This window comes from Oreochromis aureus, linkage group 19 (genome assembly GCF_013358895.1).
Source record: "Oreochromis aureus strain Israel breed Guangdong linkage group 19, ZZ_aureus, whole genome shotgun sequence".
Lineage (NCBI taxonomy): Eukaryota > Metazoa > Chordata > Actinopteri > Cichliformes > Cichlidae > Oreochromis > Oreochromis aureus.
The window spans coordinates 30,195,393-30,216,007 of NC_052960.1; the positions used below are offsets into that span (position 1 = coordinate 30,195,393).

General features: G+C 40.7%; 1 protein-coding gene across 1 annotated transcript in view; it reads left to right on the forward strand.

The window, feature by feature from the left end:
- adck1 (aarF domain containing kinase 1) overlaps window positions 1-20,407 on the forward strand; it is a 135,892-nt gene extending 115,485 nt beyond the window's left edge. Inside the window, exons 10-11 of the mRNA XM_039603645.1 lie at window positions 15,139-15,332; window positions 19,615-20,407. Coding sequence (XP_039459579.1) covers window positions 15,139-15,332; window positions 19,615-19,759 — 339 coding nt within the window. The 3' untranslated portion in view covers window positions 19,760-20,407. The remainder of the gene's footprint in view (window positions 1-15,138; window positions 15,333-19,614) is intronic.
- The last annotated feature ends 208 nt before the right edge of the window (window positions 20,408-20,615 follow it).

The window sequence follows — 20,615 nt, forward strand, 5'->3', positions numbered from 1 at the left end:
GTACTGGAGCTGTAAAAAAAAAAAAAAGTGTATGAACAGAACCCTTTAAATCTTGCGGTATATGTAAAATGGTTTTTATTCTATCATCGTGTGCCAAATTTTTCTTTGTGATTGAAAACATCACTCATTTGTAATTTTAGAGCACTGATTGTAAGAATTTTAATGCAGCCAAGTTCTAGTTGAAAATATAACCAGCGCTAACCTTGACCAATAATTTGTGCATCTGTTTAGAGTTTCAGATGGTGTGAATAGGTATTTCTATATTGCGTATCCAATTAGTCTGCATTTATGCAGTTGTTCAGTTTACTTGTGTTTTGTCCAGCACTTGTACAGACTCACCTCTTGACATACTTACCATCTAAAGATTGCAAAATGACTAAGGCTTTGGAATCACTTTGTTCCATGACTAATGGTGTAATTTAGCTCCATTGATGTGCAGTAGGAAAAGTCCTTTGAAGTAGAGTAGAGCAAGACACTGATGCAGCAACTCAAGCAGCCATCTTCAACATCAAAGAGAACAAATAGTTGCCATGGAGGTAAACATCATCCCTCCGTCTCTTTATTCCTTTGTCATTACTTCTTTCTGTGTACCGTCATTTACTGTTTGTACTGAAGCAATACCCGAAAGCCTTTTTGTGTGAATCTATGATAGGTTTGTAGCTTGAACCTATTCGCTGGAACGTTGAAGGCAATGTGATTACACAGCAAGCAAGACACGAGTAGGCAACATTCTTTATGTTTCACGTGCACGGGAGAGAACTGGACAGGCGCCGTTCCTTCGCTTGACCCCAGTTGCTCTCATCCGCTCTCCCGTAACACTGCTCTTTTATTGTGGTTACATGAATATGCATAGGTTCATTAACATATGACCTCTTTACATAGGTATACATGTGAACAAAGAATACCGTGTGTGTGTGTGTGTGTGTGTGTGTGTGTGTGTATGTGTGTGTGTGGGGGTCAAACTGCACCCCAGGAAGACTCCCCAGAGCCGCCGTCATCTAAACAAAAGGCTCTTAGACTCAAACAGATATACGTGTGTTTGCTATACCATATATCAGCAAGAGAAGATACGACCTCTCCTAGGAGGTGTGTGATCTATGCCAGAACACTCTGAAGAGGAGTGAACGCACTCCCCTCTTCATGCTACACAGAGTTGTTACAGACCTCCTAGGATGAGACATTCTTTCAATCTACAAATGATTATATACTTCTAAGCATATATGAGTAAATATTTCTAAGCATAAATGACAATCAACAATACAAATATAACATTTCCCCCCTTTTGGCAATTATGCTAGAAAAGTCCCCAGTTATGATCACCTCATGCCTGACAGTGTCAATGCAGCCATTTTTATACTCAGCATATGTAAACGTACACAGGTTCACAAATATATTAGCAGTTATCCAAGTTCTCATTGATCTCATCCAATGGTAAACTGCATCCTACAAGCAAACAAATGAATTGTTAATGGTCAAAAGAGAAATTAACATTTTCAAAAACATTCCAGCTTGGTGATGCTCCTCTGCAAGACATGTAAATCACACGTCTCTCTGCAGAGTGGTTTAAGTTCTGCAGGACGTCATAAATGTCTCTTCCAGTTGTTTCCATCACTGTTCATAGGACCAGAGTCCAAATGTATGTAGAATAGACATTCAAACATACCAGTTGAGTTTGTTGTTTGTCAACATGGGTCTCAGCTATTGTGAAAGCTGCAGACCTCTTCAGCACTCTACTTTTATGGCCTCTGCCAACCCCCATCACCTCACTTCAGGCCTCTGTACTGTGGGGGATACATATGACTCCTCCATTGTCCATCCTCTGCAGGAAAACCCTCTGTGGAAAGGGTGCTGGATCCAGTTATCTTACTGCTGTTATGATCCCAGCAGTCTTCAGATTGTCATCGTATGCACAGTACAGTGACACAGCATTAGGTGATGTTCATAGGAAACTGCTGTCATCACCACCATAGCTTCTGGTTCCTGTGCTTTTCACAGAATCATGATGCCATCCTTGGACTCTGCCTGCGTTGTCACTTTTGGAGCTTGGCACGCTCCCCTCATCCTTCAGGTGCCCATCTGTCGTCCACAATCTCCTCCGTTGGCCTCTGGAAAGCCCCCTTGGCACAGCTCTCATTCCAACGCAGCTTCATGGTCCTTGCTGTGGCTCCGAAATCTGATCCCATGGTGGGCCCCAAAAAGCCGCCTTTGACCTCAACCACTGCCTGGACTGTCAGCTATGCCTGGAATGGGTTGCTTCTCACTGGGCCTCAGAAGATTTCTCAGGAGATTCCTTTCAGCAATACTCTGGCTGCTGCACCTGTATTTCCTTGCTAGGAGGAAAAACTCCTAAAGCATGTCAATCATCATCAAACCACACTCTTTAGTTCAGTGAGCTTCATTTATGGACCATCAAAGGCTCATCTGAACATGGATGCACCACTTTGCATAGGTTTAATACCCGTAAATGAACTGTTAATCACACAAATCACCGCAACAATCATAAAAACATAGTTTAGAAAACATAGAAAAGATAGTTTCATGTAATTCTGGACCCCTCCTCTTGACGCATGGACACTCCCATGAGTCAACTCATCAAAACCAGATTCCTGTCTGAAAGAAAAAGGTTAGCTAGATCATGTCCCAGGCACCCTCAGGGCTTCACCTCCTCTGGAGTAGCTCCGTAACCCTGCAATAAAAGATGTTAGTGTGTTTTGGATATTAAGTTTGCTTAAAACCTGGCTCTGTCTGGAGCCTACATACACACCATCATGGCCTGGAAAACAAGATCTGGAAGTGAAATCAAACTTCACACTTATAAACAATTGTATCATTAGAGTAATAAAGCATCAACAGGACAAGTATCATGTGCAGGTTTTCTCAAATCAGTAAACTACAATTATTACCATAATTCGCCCCAAACATGGATCATCCCATGTACTCAGTTAACATTAATGTAATCGGTGACTTCCCTTAAGCAAAGTCACTCCATGTATTTAACACTAGGAGCTCAGTAGTGGCCAGCTAATGAGCCCCATATCAAACTATTCCACAAACACTGCATCTCTTATTTGCTTTCTCATATTACTTGTCCGTTTCTGCTGAATCCTCTACATGCACTCTTAGAAAAACAAACATTAGCAACACACATGGACAATCCTGGAGGTCAGGCACAAATTGACAGGTTCCAGAGGTGCTACAAAAAGACCATAAAGTTAGCCATCCATAGCTGTGGAAAGAAGTGACACTAGTTTCAACACAGGGAATGTCTCACATGTTATTCACATCATCAAAGTAACCTTCACATTTTCCCAAAAACACAGTGTAACAGCATCACCAACTCATAACCTGTAAGCACAGTTTTCTTCACACATGAACCCAGAAATCCTGTAGTAGAAAACATCAACCAGCTATCCTGGTATAAATCACATGATCAAATCACATGAAGAACTGTAATGCTGTAGAAATGTTAGCGCTGCGCAGGTGTATACACACTTTCTCACAGTCACCTCTGTGAACAACACAAGGTAGTGAATAACACCCCTGGTAGATGCACAGACACAGAAAGTGGCATTTAAAAGGTTAAATCGGTACAGCCAAAGCTCACGCAACCTCAAATGTTGTTGTCCTCTTTCTGCTCCAAAAAAGAGAAACACACATAGATTCGTCTGCACCTTTGTCAGGTGGGGGTTAACTTCACACAGTGATGTCAGTCAGTCTGTCAGCTTCTGTCCGCTTTTACCAGTCAGTCAATTTTATTTTCTCTCACTCATTCACTCATTCATTCATGCATTCTTTCTTTGCTGACAGTGGAAATTATTGTTGCATTTTCATTTCCACTTCTCAGCAAAATGACGTCATTTCAAAAAGAAAAGAATTTAGACTGGATTTTCTCGTTGAATCCTTTTGGACAGGAACTTATTTTCTAATTGTCCCAGATAAGTGACTTCCTCCTGAGCCCATTTTAATGTGGAGAAACTCACTTGCAACAATTTTCTCGACGACGCGTCGTATAGCGCTTCCGTTCTAATCGTGCAGATCTGCTCAAACAGAGATTATCAATAAAACTTTCAGTGCACTGTAAAAGTATCAAAATAAAAAGGCCTCGTTAAGTCATGACACACACTCCTCATCTCAGGAGGGTAAATCATACCATTAGCATGGTTTACCATACCATCATATTAATTGGCAGGCTCAACTTCACAACAAAAGAAAAATCATCAGCTAGATTAATTCAAAACCAACCATCAGCCATACAACACACAACATAAGCCTCATGTCTCATTAGCTATGAATTTTAATCCCCAGGACTGTACTTTTTACTCATTTAGGCCACAGATTTTATTTAGTTTTCCTTTTTCCTGTCATCATAAAACATGTGACATGTTGTCATGCATTTCGCAAAAGAAGTTTGTTCTCATGTATTCAGAGTTGTGTATCTGGGTGCAGGATTCACTCGCACATCACAACAGGAAACTCAGTGTTTTAGAGTCTCCACTCTTACAAACTCCAACACATCCCATTCACTCGTGCTAGAATTCAATCACCTTTCATTAATCTAAGAACCATCAACCAATTTGCATCTCAACTATTAACCCACTAAGTTGACAGGACAACAGAAATGCATGTTCAAAATATTATCACAAAAATAGAATTTCCCTCATACAGTAAATTACTTGTGTTGCATCAATCAAGCAGAAAGCATCTCCCAATTTACTATATTAACAACTAAATTTATTGTCTCATCACTGGTTGGTCAAACCAGAATCCTTTTTTTCCCACAAAAGTTAAACTGCTGTCCTGCAACCTAGAGAGTTAATTGTCAGCATTGGATAAATTCAGCATTTGATAACAAGCGTCTGTTAAATTTACACTATTTTAACACTGATGAGAGATAACAAGCTGATTTTCATTGCATGTGTGTTTGTGTTATTAGGCAGGTTTAATCAATGTCTCTGGAGCTGCATCTCCAGCAGGGCATGTTCTTAAAGCTGCCTTTCCTACACACTTCTCTGCTATTAATTGATCATCATTTTCAACTAATGTGCTATGAGTCCACTGATCTTTGCATCACTTCTCATCACACTAAGTGACTTGGACAAGATGATAAACAGACTCACATGCTTAAGATGTTGTCTACTCTTCATGGGCTCTCTTGTGTTTGTGTTAGTAGGGTTAATGCATGTTCTGCTTGTGTGTGTGATTTTGTATATGTTTCTTTTTGCAGTGGTTCAGATTCCTTCACAATTTTCCTACTTAAACAGTCAGTTTTCTTTTCCCCAGGTTTGCTAACCCAAATTTTGATTTCCCACATTAAACAACAGCTTTCCTCTGTGTCCTTACTTACTCTCACTCTGTTGTCCTCTCCCACTTCGACAGTCCAATAGCCGGCAGTTCTTCTTCAGCTTTGTCCTGTGTTCCACTGTCTCTTCTTGCCATCTTGCTCCGAAAGTGGCAAATGTCAAACTCCAACAGTCTCCTCAGTTCTCCTCAAAAGTCCTTTTCGCAAGCACAGTGAACTTTGCAGCTTGTTGGAAACACAGTGTCATTCATCCAATCAGTCAGGATGATGGGTTTGCTTTTCTTCTCCGATGCTGTTTGTCCACACTGCTGCTGCTTGCTGGGACTCTTTGCTCAGGACTTCGCTGCTGTCTCTGTATCTGCCATGTTATTGCTCTTTGGAACTGCATTCCTTGTCTTCAGGGAGGAGTGAGAGCTCACTTGCGAGGTCGAGGGACACATGGTGCTGTAAATAAGTTAGCCAAAAACTTGGCCCGAATGTTTCCAATGATGTTAAACTATAATTTCCTTCCGACTGCTGCATGTGGAAAATTGATCCAGGTCTGCGTTTCATCTGAAAGTGACAAAACTAAGACATTTCCATTATTATTATCACTGTTTAACCAACACACAGAACTCTCCTTTCTTAAAAGCAGAAAATGAGATTATAGTTGTTCTTGGCTAATAAACACAAAACCTTTTCCCTATGATTTTCCATCTACAATGTAGATTTTGTCTCTTTTTTACTCTTTTTTTCTTATAACTGGTGACCTGCAGAATCACCGCTCTCACAATTTGTGACAATTACATTTACACAGCGCGCACACACACTGCGACGTCAGGCACATTCACACTCACTTTTTTCATCTGCATAAATAAATCATATGGCTGATGATATGTGCCATGGTGATCCATAAATATGATCACAAGTTTATTTAATTATTTTTCAACCCAACAAAGCAAATAAACAAAAACATGATGCTGATGCTATGAACACTCTACACACATGAATCAAGATCCAGGAAAACTGCTGCGCATCTGAAAGAAGAAGCTGAACTCACGGATACGCTACATACCGAGTTATCATAGTTCTCTTCCCTTTCTTTGATGAGTTCTCAGCCAGCTCCTGATCTGATAATGTGTAGCTTGCTCATCAGCTCAGAAGAGACAGCAACACAACCTCACACAGTGGTTGCGTGCTTTGCCCACAGTGGCAAAGACTTACATTTTCATATTCAACTCAGCTTCTCCATCATGTAGTTTTCAGCTGTTTCATACAGGGTTCAGCATAATAGTTGTTTTCATAGGTGTGCTCTATATCTCAACAATGGCTCATAATAAGACGACAGTCTTTCAAACAGGTCAAGTGCCTCTATGCACTTCATTAGTGTAAATATTTGCCTATTTTACTTCATCTCATATGTCATTGTACTGAATTTGAGCAACCTTAAGCTTAATGCAGATTACTGTTAACAACTGGTTAAAGTAATGGTCTGGAGCACAGGCTGTTGTTGATCAGGGCAATCTAAAGAATCATCTAAAACATTTTGTGTCAGCACGGGTGGGGAAGCCATTCACCAGAGCATAGCTTAACTGCTGCTGATGTGGGCTGGCCTTCTCCACACGCTCTTCAAGGCTGCTGTTTTCCTAAAAACTTCTAACATTTGAGATTCTCCCGTGACTAGTTTACGCTCATGACAGTTATGAGAATATAAATACCTCGCACTGTTGGGAGTAAATTCTTGCAAAAATGTGTTGTCTCCCTGTGAGGCAGTCTTACTTGCTCGGGAACCCATGATAACAACAACCGTGTCACAGACCATGCCTGCTCCGCAGCATTCACACAACAACAACACAAAATAGGCCTATTGTCCAGCACAGTCTGGACTCATGAACTTCTCAACGCCTCACAAAGTGGCGGAGAACTCAACGCCTCACAAAGTGGCGGAGGACTCACTACAGTACCTCACAAAGTGGTCTGTACCTATCGCTAGCGAACTTCTCAACGCCTCACAAAGTGGCGGAGAACAACACAACCACACGGTTATAGAGTCGGGCTCTTTGAACTTACTCGGCGTTGCTTAGCGTGTAATATCAGCCTCGGATCCCGCCGATCGTCATTCGTCGAGGAGAGAAAACGGACAGCTCATCCACCGCCCGATGACAAATTCTCACGCCTCGCTGACGCCAGGGTTCTCTCTCGGTGAATGCCGACTCCAGGATCCGGCTCGAAGGACCAGTTAATGATAGGTTTGTAGCTTGAACCTATTCGCTGGAACGTTGAAGGCAATGTGATTACACAGCAAGCAAGACACGAGTAGGCAACATTCTTTATGTTTCACGTGCACGGGAGAGAACTGGACAGGCGCCATTCCTTCGCTTGACCCCAGTTGCTCTCGTCCGCTCCCCCGTAACACTGCTCTTTTATTGTGGTTACATGAATATGCATAGGTTCATTAACATATGACCTCTTTACATAGGTATACATGTGAACAAAGAATACCGTGTGTGTGTGTGTGTGTGTGTGTGTGTGTATATGTGTGTCTGTGGGGTCAAACTGCGACCCCAGGAAGACTCCCCAGAGCCGTCCATCTAAACAAAAGGCTCTTAGACTCAAACAGATATACGTGTGTTTGCTATACCATATATCAGCAAGAGAAGATACGACCTCTCCTAGGAGGTGTGTGATCTATGCCAGAACACTCTGAAGAGGAGTGAACGCACTCCCCTCTTCATGCTACACAGAGTTGTTACAGACCTCCTAGGATGAGACATTCTTTCAATCTACAAATGATTATATACTTCTAAGCATATATCAGTAAATATTTCTAAGCATAAATGACAATCAACAATACAAATCTAACAATCTACTCTTCCTTTTCCACTGGACACTTTATTAGGTATACATTCCAAGTACTGGGATTGACCCCCTTCTACCTATAGAACTACCTTAATTGCTCATGGCAACAAGGTGTGAAAACATTCCTCCAAGATTTTGATCTACATTGAAATGACACAATTGTTGTATTTGAATACAGTGAATTTATTGTCATGTTCAAGAAGCCAGTTTCAGATTATTTGAGCTTTGTGACATTGTGATGTAATTCTGATAGCAGCAGCCATCAGAAGATGAGTACACTTTGGTAATAAAGGGATGGACATGGTCATACAATGGTGTTTAAACGATGCTCTCATGGTACTAGAGGGCCCAAAGTGTGCCAATAATATATCCTCCGCACCATTGCACCACTACAACCAGCCTGAACCGTTGATACCAGACAGGATGAACGTTTGCATGTTTTTATCCTTTAAACCAAATTCTGATCTTATCATTAGAATATTGCAGCAGAAATCCAAAATCCAAAAATCCAAAACCACCAAAGTAAAGAAAAAACGGCGATAATTCCCCCTAAATGTTTGAAGCACAGTGCATACTCAGGCAGGTTGACAAACTTGGTGGAGCTGGAGGGGAGAGTGAAAAGCAGGTCCAATATTATCTCAAAGTCTCAAAATCAGCCAACCAGTGAAGCTGTTGAAGGACAGGAGAAATATATTCTACAGAAGCAGTTCTGGTAGTTACACGAGCAGCTGCATTTTGGACCAGTTGACGTCTATGGAGAAGTAACTAAGAAAAGACAGAATTACAACAATCAACACGGGGTGTAACCAGAGCACGTACAAAAATAACAATACCATGAGGTAAGTACCAGTCACTTTGGGGGGATGATGATACAACAGGGTAAAACAATCTTTTCTTTATTTTATTTTATTATCAGTATTTGCACAGGTTCTTCACCAACAGTCCAATCCCCACATCACCAATAACTGTCTACTATCTAAGACAGGGAAAAATTCCATCCAAAAAAGTCAAACGAGAAAAAGTCAAAGCAATCAAACACCCCAAGACCTCAAGCAGCCATGACCCACAGTGAAGATCAAGCCTCAGTGCACACCAGCTGGTAGGACTAGAAAACATGCAGAAAGTCCTCCACCAGAGCCCAAAAGTCCTCCTCCAAGATCCAACAGAGGCTAGACAGTTCATCCCAGACCCACCCCACCAACACAAACAGGAAAAGGAGCCCAAAGGACCGCAGGATCCAAGGGACTGCTAATGGACCCAGATCCTAGGAAGGACACTAGCCGACACCACCACGGCAGTGAGGCACAACCCCAGCAGCACTGGTGATGTTATTATAATTACATTACTACCGGCAGTGAAATTCTTAGACTCAGAGGCTCCTTAGAACATAGAAAGGTAAAATTGCACACAAGGATCCACAGAGAAAAATAAAATACACTGTAAAAGCACTGTGGTTGTATGACATAAATTAGAGAATGATGAAATTTTGTTTTACAATGACAATTTTTAAACAATTACACACTTACTTCCTGTGCATCAACATTTAATTAAACTGAGGATACCGCCAACTTAGAGTCACTGTTACGTTCCCCTGAGGGGTCTAGGCGGTGAGGGGGAAGTAACAAAAAGTGTCTGGGTCAGAAAAAGGAGGCAAAAGGGTTAAATTAAAAAGTTTTATTAAAGTAGCTCAACTAAAAGAGACGGACAAGCCGCTATCACCATTTAAGGAAAACAAAACTCAAACGTTGGTCAATAAAGTAAAAAGTAAGTCAAAAAGAGAGCAGCTCACTAGCTGCAACCACACAAAAACACAGCTCACTAGCTGCAACCACACTAATGGCACTCTGGCCCAGAGCTCACCTTTCCCTGGGCTTAAATACTTTTAATTACTGATGTGAGTCAGCTGTGTAAAAGAGAAAGGTGGCACCTCAGGCAGAAGAGATTGAAGGACACGCCCACACAGGCACCTTCAGGAGGAGGCCCTGCTAGGGCCGTAACACCCCCTCCCATAAATACAAACCCGTGGTTTGTCAAATGATTACGATAATCAAAACAATTAAGTCCATAACCGTTTCATCACCAAATTGCAGGCTTTCCACCTACCAAAGCCCATAGCAACGGTTAGGCATCGCCTGTGGAAGCTGCCAACCCCATCTCAATGGATTCAAAATACTGACTGAGGGTGGCCGCAGACCCTCAAAACAATGTCTCATGTGACAGCCAGGGCTTTTTTGAGCCATCACATGTGGAGAACACAGCAGGCAGTCAGAAGACCTTACTGGAAAAGTTTTCAGACGATTGCTCAGGTCACGGGTACAGGCATGTTTGTTAGTCAGGGGTGCAGGTCTGAGTGGTGGTGTTATACATGATCTGTCCACCTGCAGGTCATTTTGAGGAACTGGGACATTGTCAACCAGCAGCAGCTCAGGGCTAGTTGACCTCTTACACTGACTACAGGGCACTACTGAGCAATTGTGCTCCAAGTTTAGCCTTTTAGTAGGCCTGGCAACCTTATCAGTTTGAGAACCACGACTGACTTTTCTCAAAGCAGGCCCTTTTTGCTTTGAGAGTGCTTTCTGTTTGAGTTTCAGCTTCAAACAGTTAGCAACAAGGTGTCCAGGTTTGTGGCAGAAGAAACAAAGCTTCGTTTTGGGTCTCGAAACCACAACTTTTTCAGCCTTGTTAGCTGGCCCACTCTTACTTCTCCAAGATGTACTATGGCACAGAGGGGTATCACATTCTACAGCATTTATTTTATGAGTTAGGGTAAACTCATCTGCCAGTATGGCAGCCTGCTGTAATGTGGAAACCCTTTGTTCACTTAAATAAAGAGCAATACACTCAGGAACAGAGTTTTTAAAATCCTGCACAAGCATAAGCTCACGTAACGACCCCAAATTGTTAACCTGGCTTTCAGAGCACCACCTATCAAAAAGCTTTGCCTTCTCCCGAGCGAAGTCAAGGTAGGACTGACCCTGTGCCAACTCCAAACCTCGAAAATGCTGCCTATAGGCCTCAGGTACAAGTTCATAGGCTTGGAGGACAGCACTTAATCTTTTCATAAACTAGGCCGTCCTGCCTAGACAGACCAGAACAAGCTTCCTGAGCCTTACCCGTGAATTTACACAGCAACATCACCCCCCACACGTCTTCAGGCCACTGTAATGCAGTTGCTATGCTTTCAAACATACTGAAGAAGCTCTCAACACTGGATTCACAGAAAACGGGAACCAGGTGGACGTTATTGCTTACAAACGAGCCTCTGGACACCTATTCACCAACAGATGTAGGCCCAGCGCTTGTCAGCTCCAGCTGATTCAACTTGAACACCATTTCAGCCTGAAGAAAACCACCACACACCTGTGCCAATTCTCTCACAGGCTAGCCAACCATTAACTGATTAATGGTGAACTACACAACTTACTTTAACTGACCAACTTACCTCTTGCAGCATACACATTAAACAAATACTACTTACCCAGTTCCTAATAATACCAAACTATACCTACCTATCTTCTGGAGCGTGCTGGGCTCGAGGCGACTTGAAAGGCAAAGTTTCAGCGACTGGAGCCCTGAATTGCCTACCCCCAACAGGGAACTTATTCCCGCCCAGGATTACTCCGAAAATAAGAAAGACAAAACAACAAAAGAGTGCCCGATGGAAGAACTTAAAAAGCTCAGCTGGACACTCACCTAACTTAACTGGGAAGTTGTGGTTCTCAAAAGGTGACAAAGCAAGATAATCAAAAACCAAATCCAACTTGAAACTCCCTTTTCAAAGATCCCGGACGAGCCCCCACTTGTTACGTTCTCCTGAGGGGTCTAGGCGGTGAGGGGGAAGTACAAAAAGTGTCCGGGTCAGAAAAAGGAGTCAAGGAGGCAAAAGGGTTAAATTAAAAAGTTTTATTAAAGTAGCTCAACTAAAAGAGACGGACAAGCCGCTCTCACCATTTAAGGAAAACAAAACTCAAGCGTTGGTCAATAAAGTAAAAAGTAACAGTCACACTGAACACAAGTTGTCCTGGTGCTGCAGACACCTAAAGATGTTTGGACACATGGAGACAGGAAAGTTATGCTTTAATCTCGATGCTTCCTATGCCCTTTAAGAGCCCGTTCTCACTCCCGAAGCGTAACATCCCGACATTTTGTCACGTCCCGCGGCGTTCCTGAGGAGCGCGAAAGGTGACCTTCCACGTTGTTATGGCCCTAAACCTAACCTTATCCCTAAGCCTAACCATAACCTTATTTGTAACCTGAACCATAACCTTATGCCTAACCATAACCTTATTCCTAACCTTAACCATAACCGTGTCCCTACGCCTAAACCTAACCTTATCCCTAAACCTAACCATAACCTTATCCCTAAACCTAACCATAACCGTATCCCTAAGCCTAAACCTAACCTTATCCCTAAACCTAACCATGACCTTATTCCTAACCTTAACCAGCACTTTAATGACGTGAAATAGTGTTTTCCCAAGTGATTTTAAGGGAAAAAGCGAAGATGTGTAGATTGAGTCCAAACGGTTCTCATGTCTCCGCAGTTTTCCGATGTCGTCACGTAGGAACGCGTTGGGTGCCCGAAAACGTAATATGTTGACGATTTGTCACTTAGCGTAAAATGTTACGCTTTGGGAGTGAGAACGTGATGCCTTTAAAGCATAGTGGTTCTCTTCAGCCTCTCCTTGATTGTCTCAGTGAGATCAGGGGGTAGATGGCGCTAAATTTTCCTGATTTTAATGAAAAAAGGACTGAGGTCATGCTTTTTAAATCCAGCTCCTCCAGCTGTGTCCCTGCCTTTGACCTTTCTGATTTGGCGTGAAAATGGATCCCAGCCTAAAACTTGACAAACATATTTCAGTTGAGGCGGCTGTCAAAAAATTTAGCCCTGTTAACCTAGACACTCTGATCCATGCATTTATCACCTCTCGTCTGGATTATTGTAATTCTCTGTTAATTGGAATTAGCCAGGCCTCCTTCTCACATCTACGGCTGGTACAAAACACTACTGGATGAATTTTAACTGGTACGAGTAAACGAGAGCACATAACCCCATTTTTACCCCCGCTGTCCCTTCATTGGCTTCCTGTAAAGGTTCGAATCCATTTTAAAATTCTTTTACTTGTTTTTAAGTCTCTTAATTGTCTCAGCCCTTCTTATTTGTCTGAGCTGCTTCACCCTTATATGCCATCATGTGCACTTAGAGCAGCTAACCAGGTGCTTTTGACTGCTCCTGGGGGTCAGGCAGCTCTTGCTGTTTTTAAATCTCATTTAAAAACACACCTTTTCTCCTTGGCTTTTAACCCAGTGTGAGTTGTAATATGTGTTAAACGTCTTACCCTTTGTATGTACTTGTTCTTCTTGTTCTCTTATTGTTATTTTCCTTTGTGCACAGCACTTTGATCAGGTGTTATGTTGTTTTAAATAAGAATAAGAATAAGAACAACTTTATTTATCCCAAGGGAAATTCTTTTGTCATGTACATGCTCAAAGCAGCAGGAGAGACAGAGGAACAGATGAAATAGATATAAGATATACAATATATACAATAAGAATAGTGTACAGTAATATACAGTAGGATAGAGTTATCCGATATTATGTCTTGCACTAACAAAGTAATATATATAACTATATCCTGGTGAATAAATAACTTAACTATCAGTGCAGGCGGTTCTAGAAAGTGACAAAGTATTGTGCAATAGAATAAAGGGAGTAGCAGCGTATGATGGGGGGATGAAAACAAATATTCAATAAGTACTCTTGGGTAATATTGCACGGTCTGGGAGGGAACAGAATAACATTGGTAATAGTCTCAGGGGAATCACCTACAGAGTGAGGAAGAGTTATACAGTCTTATTGCCACCGGTACAAAGGATTTCCTGCGGCGGTCAGTTCTGCATTTCGGGGCAATGAGTCTTTTGCTGCGTTTGCTCCGATGGTCCATCATGGGGGCGTGCATGGGGTGGGAGGGGTTGTCCATGATAGAAAGAAGCTTTTTTAGCATTCTCCTCTCAGACACCTCCTCCAGGTTCTCAAGTCTGACACCCAGGACAGAACCAGCCTTTCTAATCAGTTTGTTCAGCCTGTTGGCATCAGCTGTCTTCAGCTGTCTTAAAGTGCTTTAGAAATAAAGTGAAAGCTGAGTTCCCGCCCCACACCTTTTTCCTGATTGGTTCCCAGATGTTCTATACTCATAAAAAACATTCATAGCTTTTGTCCGATCACTTTTGCATGTCATATTATAATAAGTAAGTCAAATTTTAGATATGTATTTACAGCATAACAACAAAATTTAACAGTTTAATCTTTTAAATAAACATATGTGTGAAATTATTTTAAACTTGTGACTGTTTTGCAGTTTTTTGTGTGTAGAAAGAATACACTTTACACTTTCTATAATTCAAATGTAAAAAGTTATTTTTATACAAAGGTACATTTTTATTCTTGTAATGTTACACATATATTTTATTTTATACATATATTTAAAAATAACAGAAAAATTCAGTAAAACTTGTTACTTAAACGTGTGTTAAACGTGTTACAGATATTTTTATAGTGTACTGCAAAAATAGATTTAAAATGTTGACGTCACTTTATAACTGGGATGTTTTGTTAATGTTCTTGATGACTTGATATTAAATAGAAAAGCCAACATGGCTGATGACATGTGGAAGAGTAATTTGTATTGACACATCGATTGCCTTAGACAGAACAATAGGAAACTGATCAGCCTAAACCGTCAGTGTCATCTGTCGTATGTAGCCACAATAAGAGTAACAATATTTTGACCCGGGGGCCTGCTTAGTCTGATTATCTGAAAATATTACAGTTTGATAAGATCAGCCAATTCCTTCTCCTTGTTTTGTCCACTTCAAGTGTTTTATCTTTTTCACACTCACACTTGTGTCAGTGGATGCATGGGTATAAGCAGCCATTGATGGACTTGCACATATACATGCAACCTGAGTTTTACTTTTCCTGTTGTGTGTCTTACTTGGCAGGACATTGAGATAAGGACCAATGCAGGCCTGTACCTGCCCCAGATCAGCGACTTGTTGAACAGAGTTCCCCGGCAGATGCTGTTGCTGCTGAAGACCAATGACCTACTGCGAGGCATTGAGACCACGCTACAGACCAGGGCCTCATCCTCATCTTTCATCAACATGTCCCGCTGCTGCATACGAGCCATAGCCAGGTAAGAAATATACTTTCAGAAAGAGGTGACATAAGACATGACATAAGAATCTGTTAACATATCAAAGTCTTGGCTGGTCTGTGAGTTTTGACACGTTTCACTGGTAACATAGAATTCACATGAGCGACTGCTCTTTAGAGGTTACCTTGTTTTCAAAATGCAAACTTTTTGCTTTATGGTAGGTGGAAAAAGAATCAAATATAATAACCAGGGCATTTTGTTTGCCGTATGCATGTTGCAAACATATGCAGGTTACTTTGAGTGAAAGTTTGACCATGACTTTGATTTCAGACTCTACCGTACATATAATGGAGGTGAATGAAATATTCTTTGTGCTCTTTGGAGCACTGAAAAAACCTTTTGAGAAAATGTGGTAAGTATCACCTGTTCTAATTGCATCAGTTTTTAAAAATTGAAATAGGACATCTAAGAACCAAATGGACTCTCCAATGTGGACAGCACATCTGAGTTTGTGCAGCTTAAATGAACAGAGGATAGTGAGGGAAAAGTAAAGGTCCACTTGGGCTGCAGGTTGGTTCCATTTAGATGAACAATGTCAAGAATCCAAATATTCAATACCAAGTTATCCATGACTAATGGTATTAGAACCTGGGCTTGAAGTGAAGGGCTTCATGGGCTGCTGATGAAAGTAAATTCTCATTTGTGTGTTCATTAACATCATACCATTGTCATCCAAAAACAAAGAAACAACAAAACTTTACAAATAAATTTGGTTTCTTTTGATCCCACCATATTCTGTTTGTGTGGCTATTTTGGCTCCATGGGTCACTCTAATAGTGTGGATGCCTTTTGAGGCATCCACACTATTGAGTTCCTGTTTCTCTTTATTCTTTATTCCACTATATTCTAGTTGCTTCCATACGTTTTTTGGCACTTAACTACTCTCTCAGTTTTCAGCCAATTTTCTCCGTTCAAACTCTAAACTGTTCTGCTCTTTCTGCTAATGCCGGCTATGACTTTTGGTGTTTATTACTATTATACTTTTTAAAATATTACACTTTTTTCCTTTAATTTGTCCCATTGAAATGAATGGGAAACTTCCACAATTCTGCTAAAACTTGCTTGTTTTTGAAACTTAACTACTTCCTCATACTTTCACGTAGAAACTCCATTCAAACTTTAAAACGTTCTCAACTTATTGGGCTATTCCTGTATTATTCAGCTTTTTCAGATCTTCTACCATTTTAATCTTATCCCTCTTTAAGTTTTCAGTTGCAAAATTGTGATTTTTCAGAAAATACATGCGTTGTTATGGTTGCTATGCAATTAACTCAGAGTGAGCGCTGGTCCTTTCTGAAGTTTGTCTTCATGTCCCAACAACTTCTTGCTACTCGCTCAATTTTCACTCAATCTCCACAAATTATACATCAAAACGTAGGTATTTTTGCTGGCTTTCAGAAAATGTCACTATCACTGTTGTGGAAGTTACAGATTTTTATCAAATCGCCTCAGAGCAACACAAAGTCTTAAAACTCTCCATAGAAAGTCAATGGAGAGTCTGTTCAAAATCAGCGCTGGAATTCTTTAATGAGAGGCATTTTCAAATCGTCATATCTCCTTAACAAAGCAAAGTTAAGACATGAGGCTTGTGCCAATATATCTTCAGACACTGCTGACACTCACGGTTGGAGCAGTTTTTACAGTCATCTTACCGTTGAGCCATAAATTATGTTTGTTTGAGGGGTGGAAATCTGTCCTCCTCTCAGTTTTCAAACTCCGAAAATGAAGTTGTTTCTTCTCTCGTCATATCTCCACGACGGAGGTACAAAGAGCTATGAAAATCGCAGTCAAAGTACACCAAAGTCCGCTGATTCACCCAGTACAAGAATTATGCTTCTATCCCACCTAGTTTTCAAGTTACACGACGTCTTGTAACTCCAAAAAACGGTGTTTGTCGCCTCTCACCGCGATCTAATTCTGACTGCTCATCAATCTGTTTTCCAGGCACCCGCTCCCTTTCCAGTTGGCGCAATTGGTAATGACACGGGTCTGCAGCTCAAAGGTCGTGGGTTCAATCCCACCTTGTTCAACATTTTTTTTTTCACTACAAATTTATACGCTATCACAGACCTGTAATTTATATTGCTAATTTATTACAATTCTGCAAAGTTTTATGATTTTAGCAGCTTTTCTAATATGGACCTCACATTCTTGTTAACGCTCCATGGCAGAAATACATACAAGTACACAGCCTGATGAAGCAGACAGAAGCAGTACCTCTGATTGGTGAATTTGAGCAGAACCAGGTTGTTCTGCCTCTTTTCAGCAGAAATTCTGCTCATTCACCTCTTATCAGCACAAATCTCAGCCTCTTCTGCTGTTTTTATCAGAATTTTCAGCTTTTTCACCTTTTTTCAGTTATGTGAGAACCAGTTTGGCTCAATGAGTAGCTGAAAAATTTCAGCCTCTTCTGCTCTTTCAGAAGAATTTCAGCTTTTTCACTTCTTTTCAGCACTATTTCAGCGTTTTCACCTGTTTCTAGCATACAGTTTTGCTTCTTCACCTCTATTCACAACAATTCAGCTTCTTCGGTCCCTCCTGCATATTTTTTCTCTGATCATATCTCTTGTTGGGACAAGAACTGCTTTGGCTCAGTGAGATGAGCAGCTACCGTGATTGCTTCTTTCCATCTTTTCTGCAGAAATTCTGCTGATTCACCTCTTTTCTGCAAATTTTTCAGCATTTTAGTAGCTTTTCTAATATGGACCTCACATTCTTGTTAACGCTCCATGGCAGAAATACATACAAGTACACAGCCTGATGAAGCAGACAGAAGCAGTACCTCTGATTGGTGAAATTGAGCAGAACCAGGTTGTTTTCCCTCTTTTCACCAAAAAGTTCAGTGTTTTCACCTCTTATCAGCACAAATCCCAGCCTCTTCTGCTGTTTTTATCAGAATTTTCAGCTTTTCACCTTTTTTCAGTTACGTGAGAACCACTTTGGCTCAATGAGTAGCTGAAAAATTTCAGCCTCTTTCTGCTAATGTGTGCTATGACTTTTGGTGCTCATAACTTCTATACTTTTTGAGATATTCAGATTCTTCACCCCTTTTCACCAGAATTTTCATTTTTTTCACCACTTTTCAGCACAAATCCCAGCTTTTTCAGCTGTTTTCAGCAAAAACCTCTTTTCAGCAGAATTCTGCTCATTCACCTCTTTTCAGCACAACGTTCTGCTTCTTTACCTCTTTTCAGCAGAAATTCTGCTGATTGACCTCTTTTCAGCAGAATTTTCACCTCTTTTTAGCCAAAATTCTGCTGATTGACCTCTTCTGCAAAATTTTCAGCCTTTTCACCTCTTATCAGCACAAATCTCAGCTGTTTTCAGAAAAAACCTTTTTTGAGCAGAAATTCTGCTGATTCATCTCTTTTCAGCGCAACTTTCTGCTTCTTTACCTCTTTTCTGCAGAAATTCTGCTGATTCACCTCTTTTTTGCAGAATTTTCAGCCTTTTCACCTCTTATCAGCACAATTCTCAGCAGCTTCTGCTCATTTCAGCAGAATTGTCAGTCTCTCCACCTCTTCTGTGGGCGAATGAGTTTGGCTCAGTGAGATGAGCCTTGAGACCAGGAGGGTCAGGTTCGAATCCTGCTCAGGGCAACATTTTTTTTTTCACCACTTTTCAGCAAAATTTCTCCGTCTTTACCCCTTTTCAGTAGAATTTTTTTTGCTTTTCACCACTTTTAAGCAAAAATCTCTGCTTCTTCACTTGTTTTCAGCAGAATCTTCAGTTTCTTCACCACCATACAACTTTTTGCAACTTTTCATCTTTTTCAGCTTTTCAGCAGACCGCTTCAGCGTTAAGGCACCCACACAGCATTTTCAAATTTTTCTAGTCTTACATTTTGGTTTTAAGGTACAAGACTGTAAAAAATGATAAAAATGGTATTTAGGTTGAGACAAACTGATAAGTTGGTAACCTTGTTCTTTAATCACAAAGTATAATGCATATTAAATAATAATAAAGCTATGAATCAGTTATTTACACATATTTTACCATGTTTGGCAACAACATTTTAAAATGTATTTTTCTAACACTTTGAACAGGTTTTATGTACAGGGCACATTGATTCATTCTTCTGTAAGAAAGTGTTCACTATTCTCACAGTGTGGTAAACAGATGATGGCTCATGCCATTGTCTGTGATTTTGTGTGATCATTAGAAAATCATGAGAAATGGCTTTTGAGAGAAATCTTGATTTTATGACCCAGATTGTTCCAAAGCCATAACCACTTCCTCCGTCTTCTGCTTTGTCTGACAGGCACAAGAGGACTAAAGCTCAGAGCAGGAGAAGGCGTGTGCAGATCACGCTGGCCGAGTCTCTCAGCCTGTGGAAACTCTACATGTATGAACTGTTTCTGTGGCTGAAAGGATCCATGACTATTCTGATGTCATTACTACACTGAGACATATTTGGATGTCAACCTTTTTTTTAAATTCATCTTTTACCTCAAGTGTCCACTCATTAGTGTTCAGATAATGATTGTTACATCGTCATCTGTAATTTACTCAGTATGCTGTACGTTGCATTTTCAGCAGGTCACTATTGTTGGGAATTTTATGACATGAAATTTAAAAAAAATCTCCTGTAGGTTCTGTAGTGCAGAGATGGACCCTAAAACATGAGCTCGGTAGGGACTAACACATACAAAATACAAACGGATTAGTTATTAGTTAGTATTAATTAGTTGTTAAAGGTGCATTATCTAAAATTGATGGTCAATAGAGCTGGAAAAATAGTAACTCTTACCAACATCTTATAAAACTCACCTGCAGATATCTACTGAGCAGCTAGCCTAAATGCATGTTTGGCCAACAGCAAATTTGTGTGCATTGTTGTCATCTTTTTACATGGTGGCACATACCAAACATGACATCATCATGAGGGTGGGTGTGGCTTAGGAGGTAGAGCGGGTTTGTTTGTCAGTGGGAAGGCTAGGGCTGTTCGATATAACGATATATATCGGATGACGATATAAAAACGTCTATCGTTTCATTTTACGCTATCGTTTGTTTCGTGGTGTTGCAAAATAAACTGTTTACGACAATATTTTTTCATCGTTTTGATGGTCACTGTAGTGGCTATATTAATTTCTTAAAGTTCTCTCTTTCTCCTATATTTAATATAACCACACTAAGGACGGACAAGCGCCTGTTTTTATGCGTTGTGGTTAGCAACAACGACAGTAACACCATCGCGTGTCCGCTTGTTTATGTTCCACATAAACCTTTCACAATAAAGCTCAAGATCCTGTTGGCACT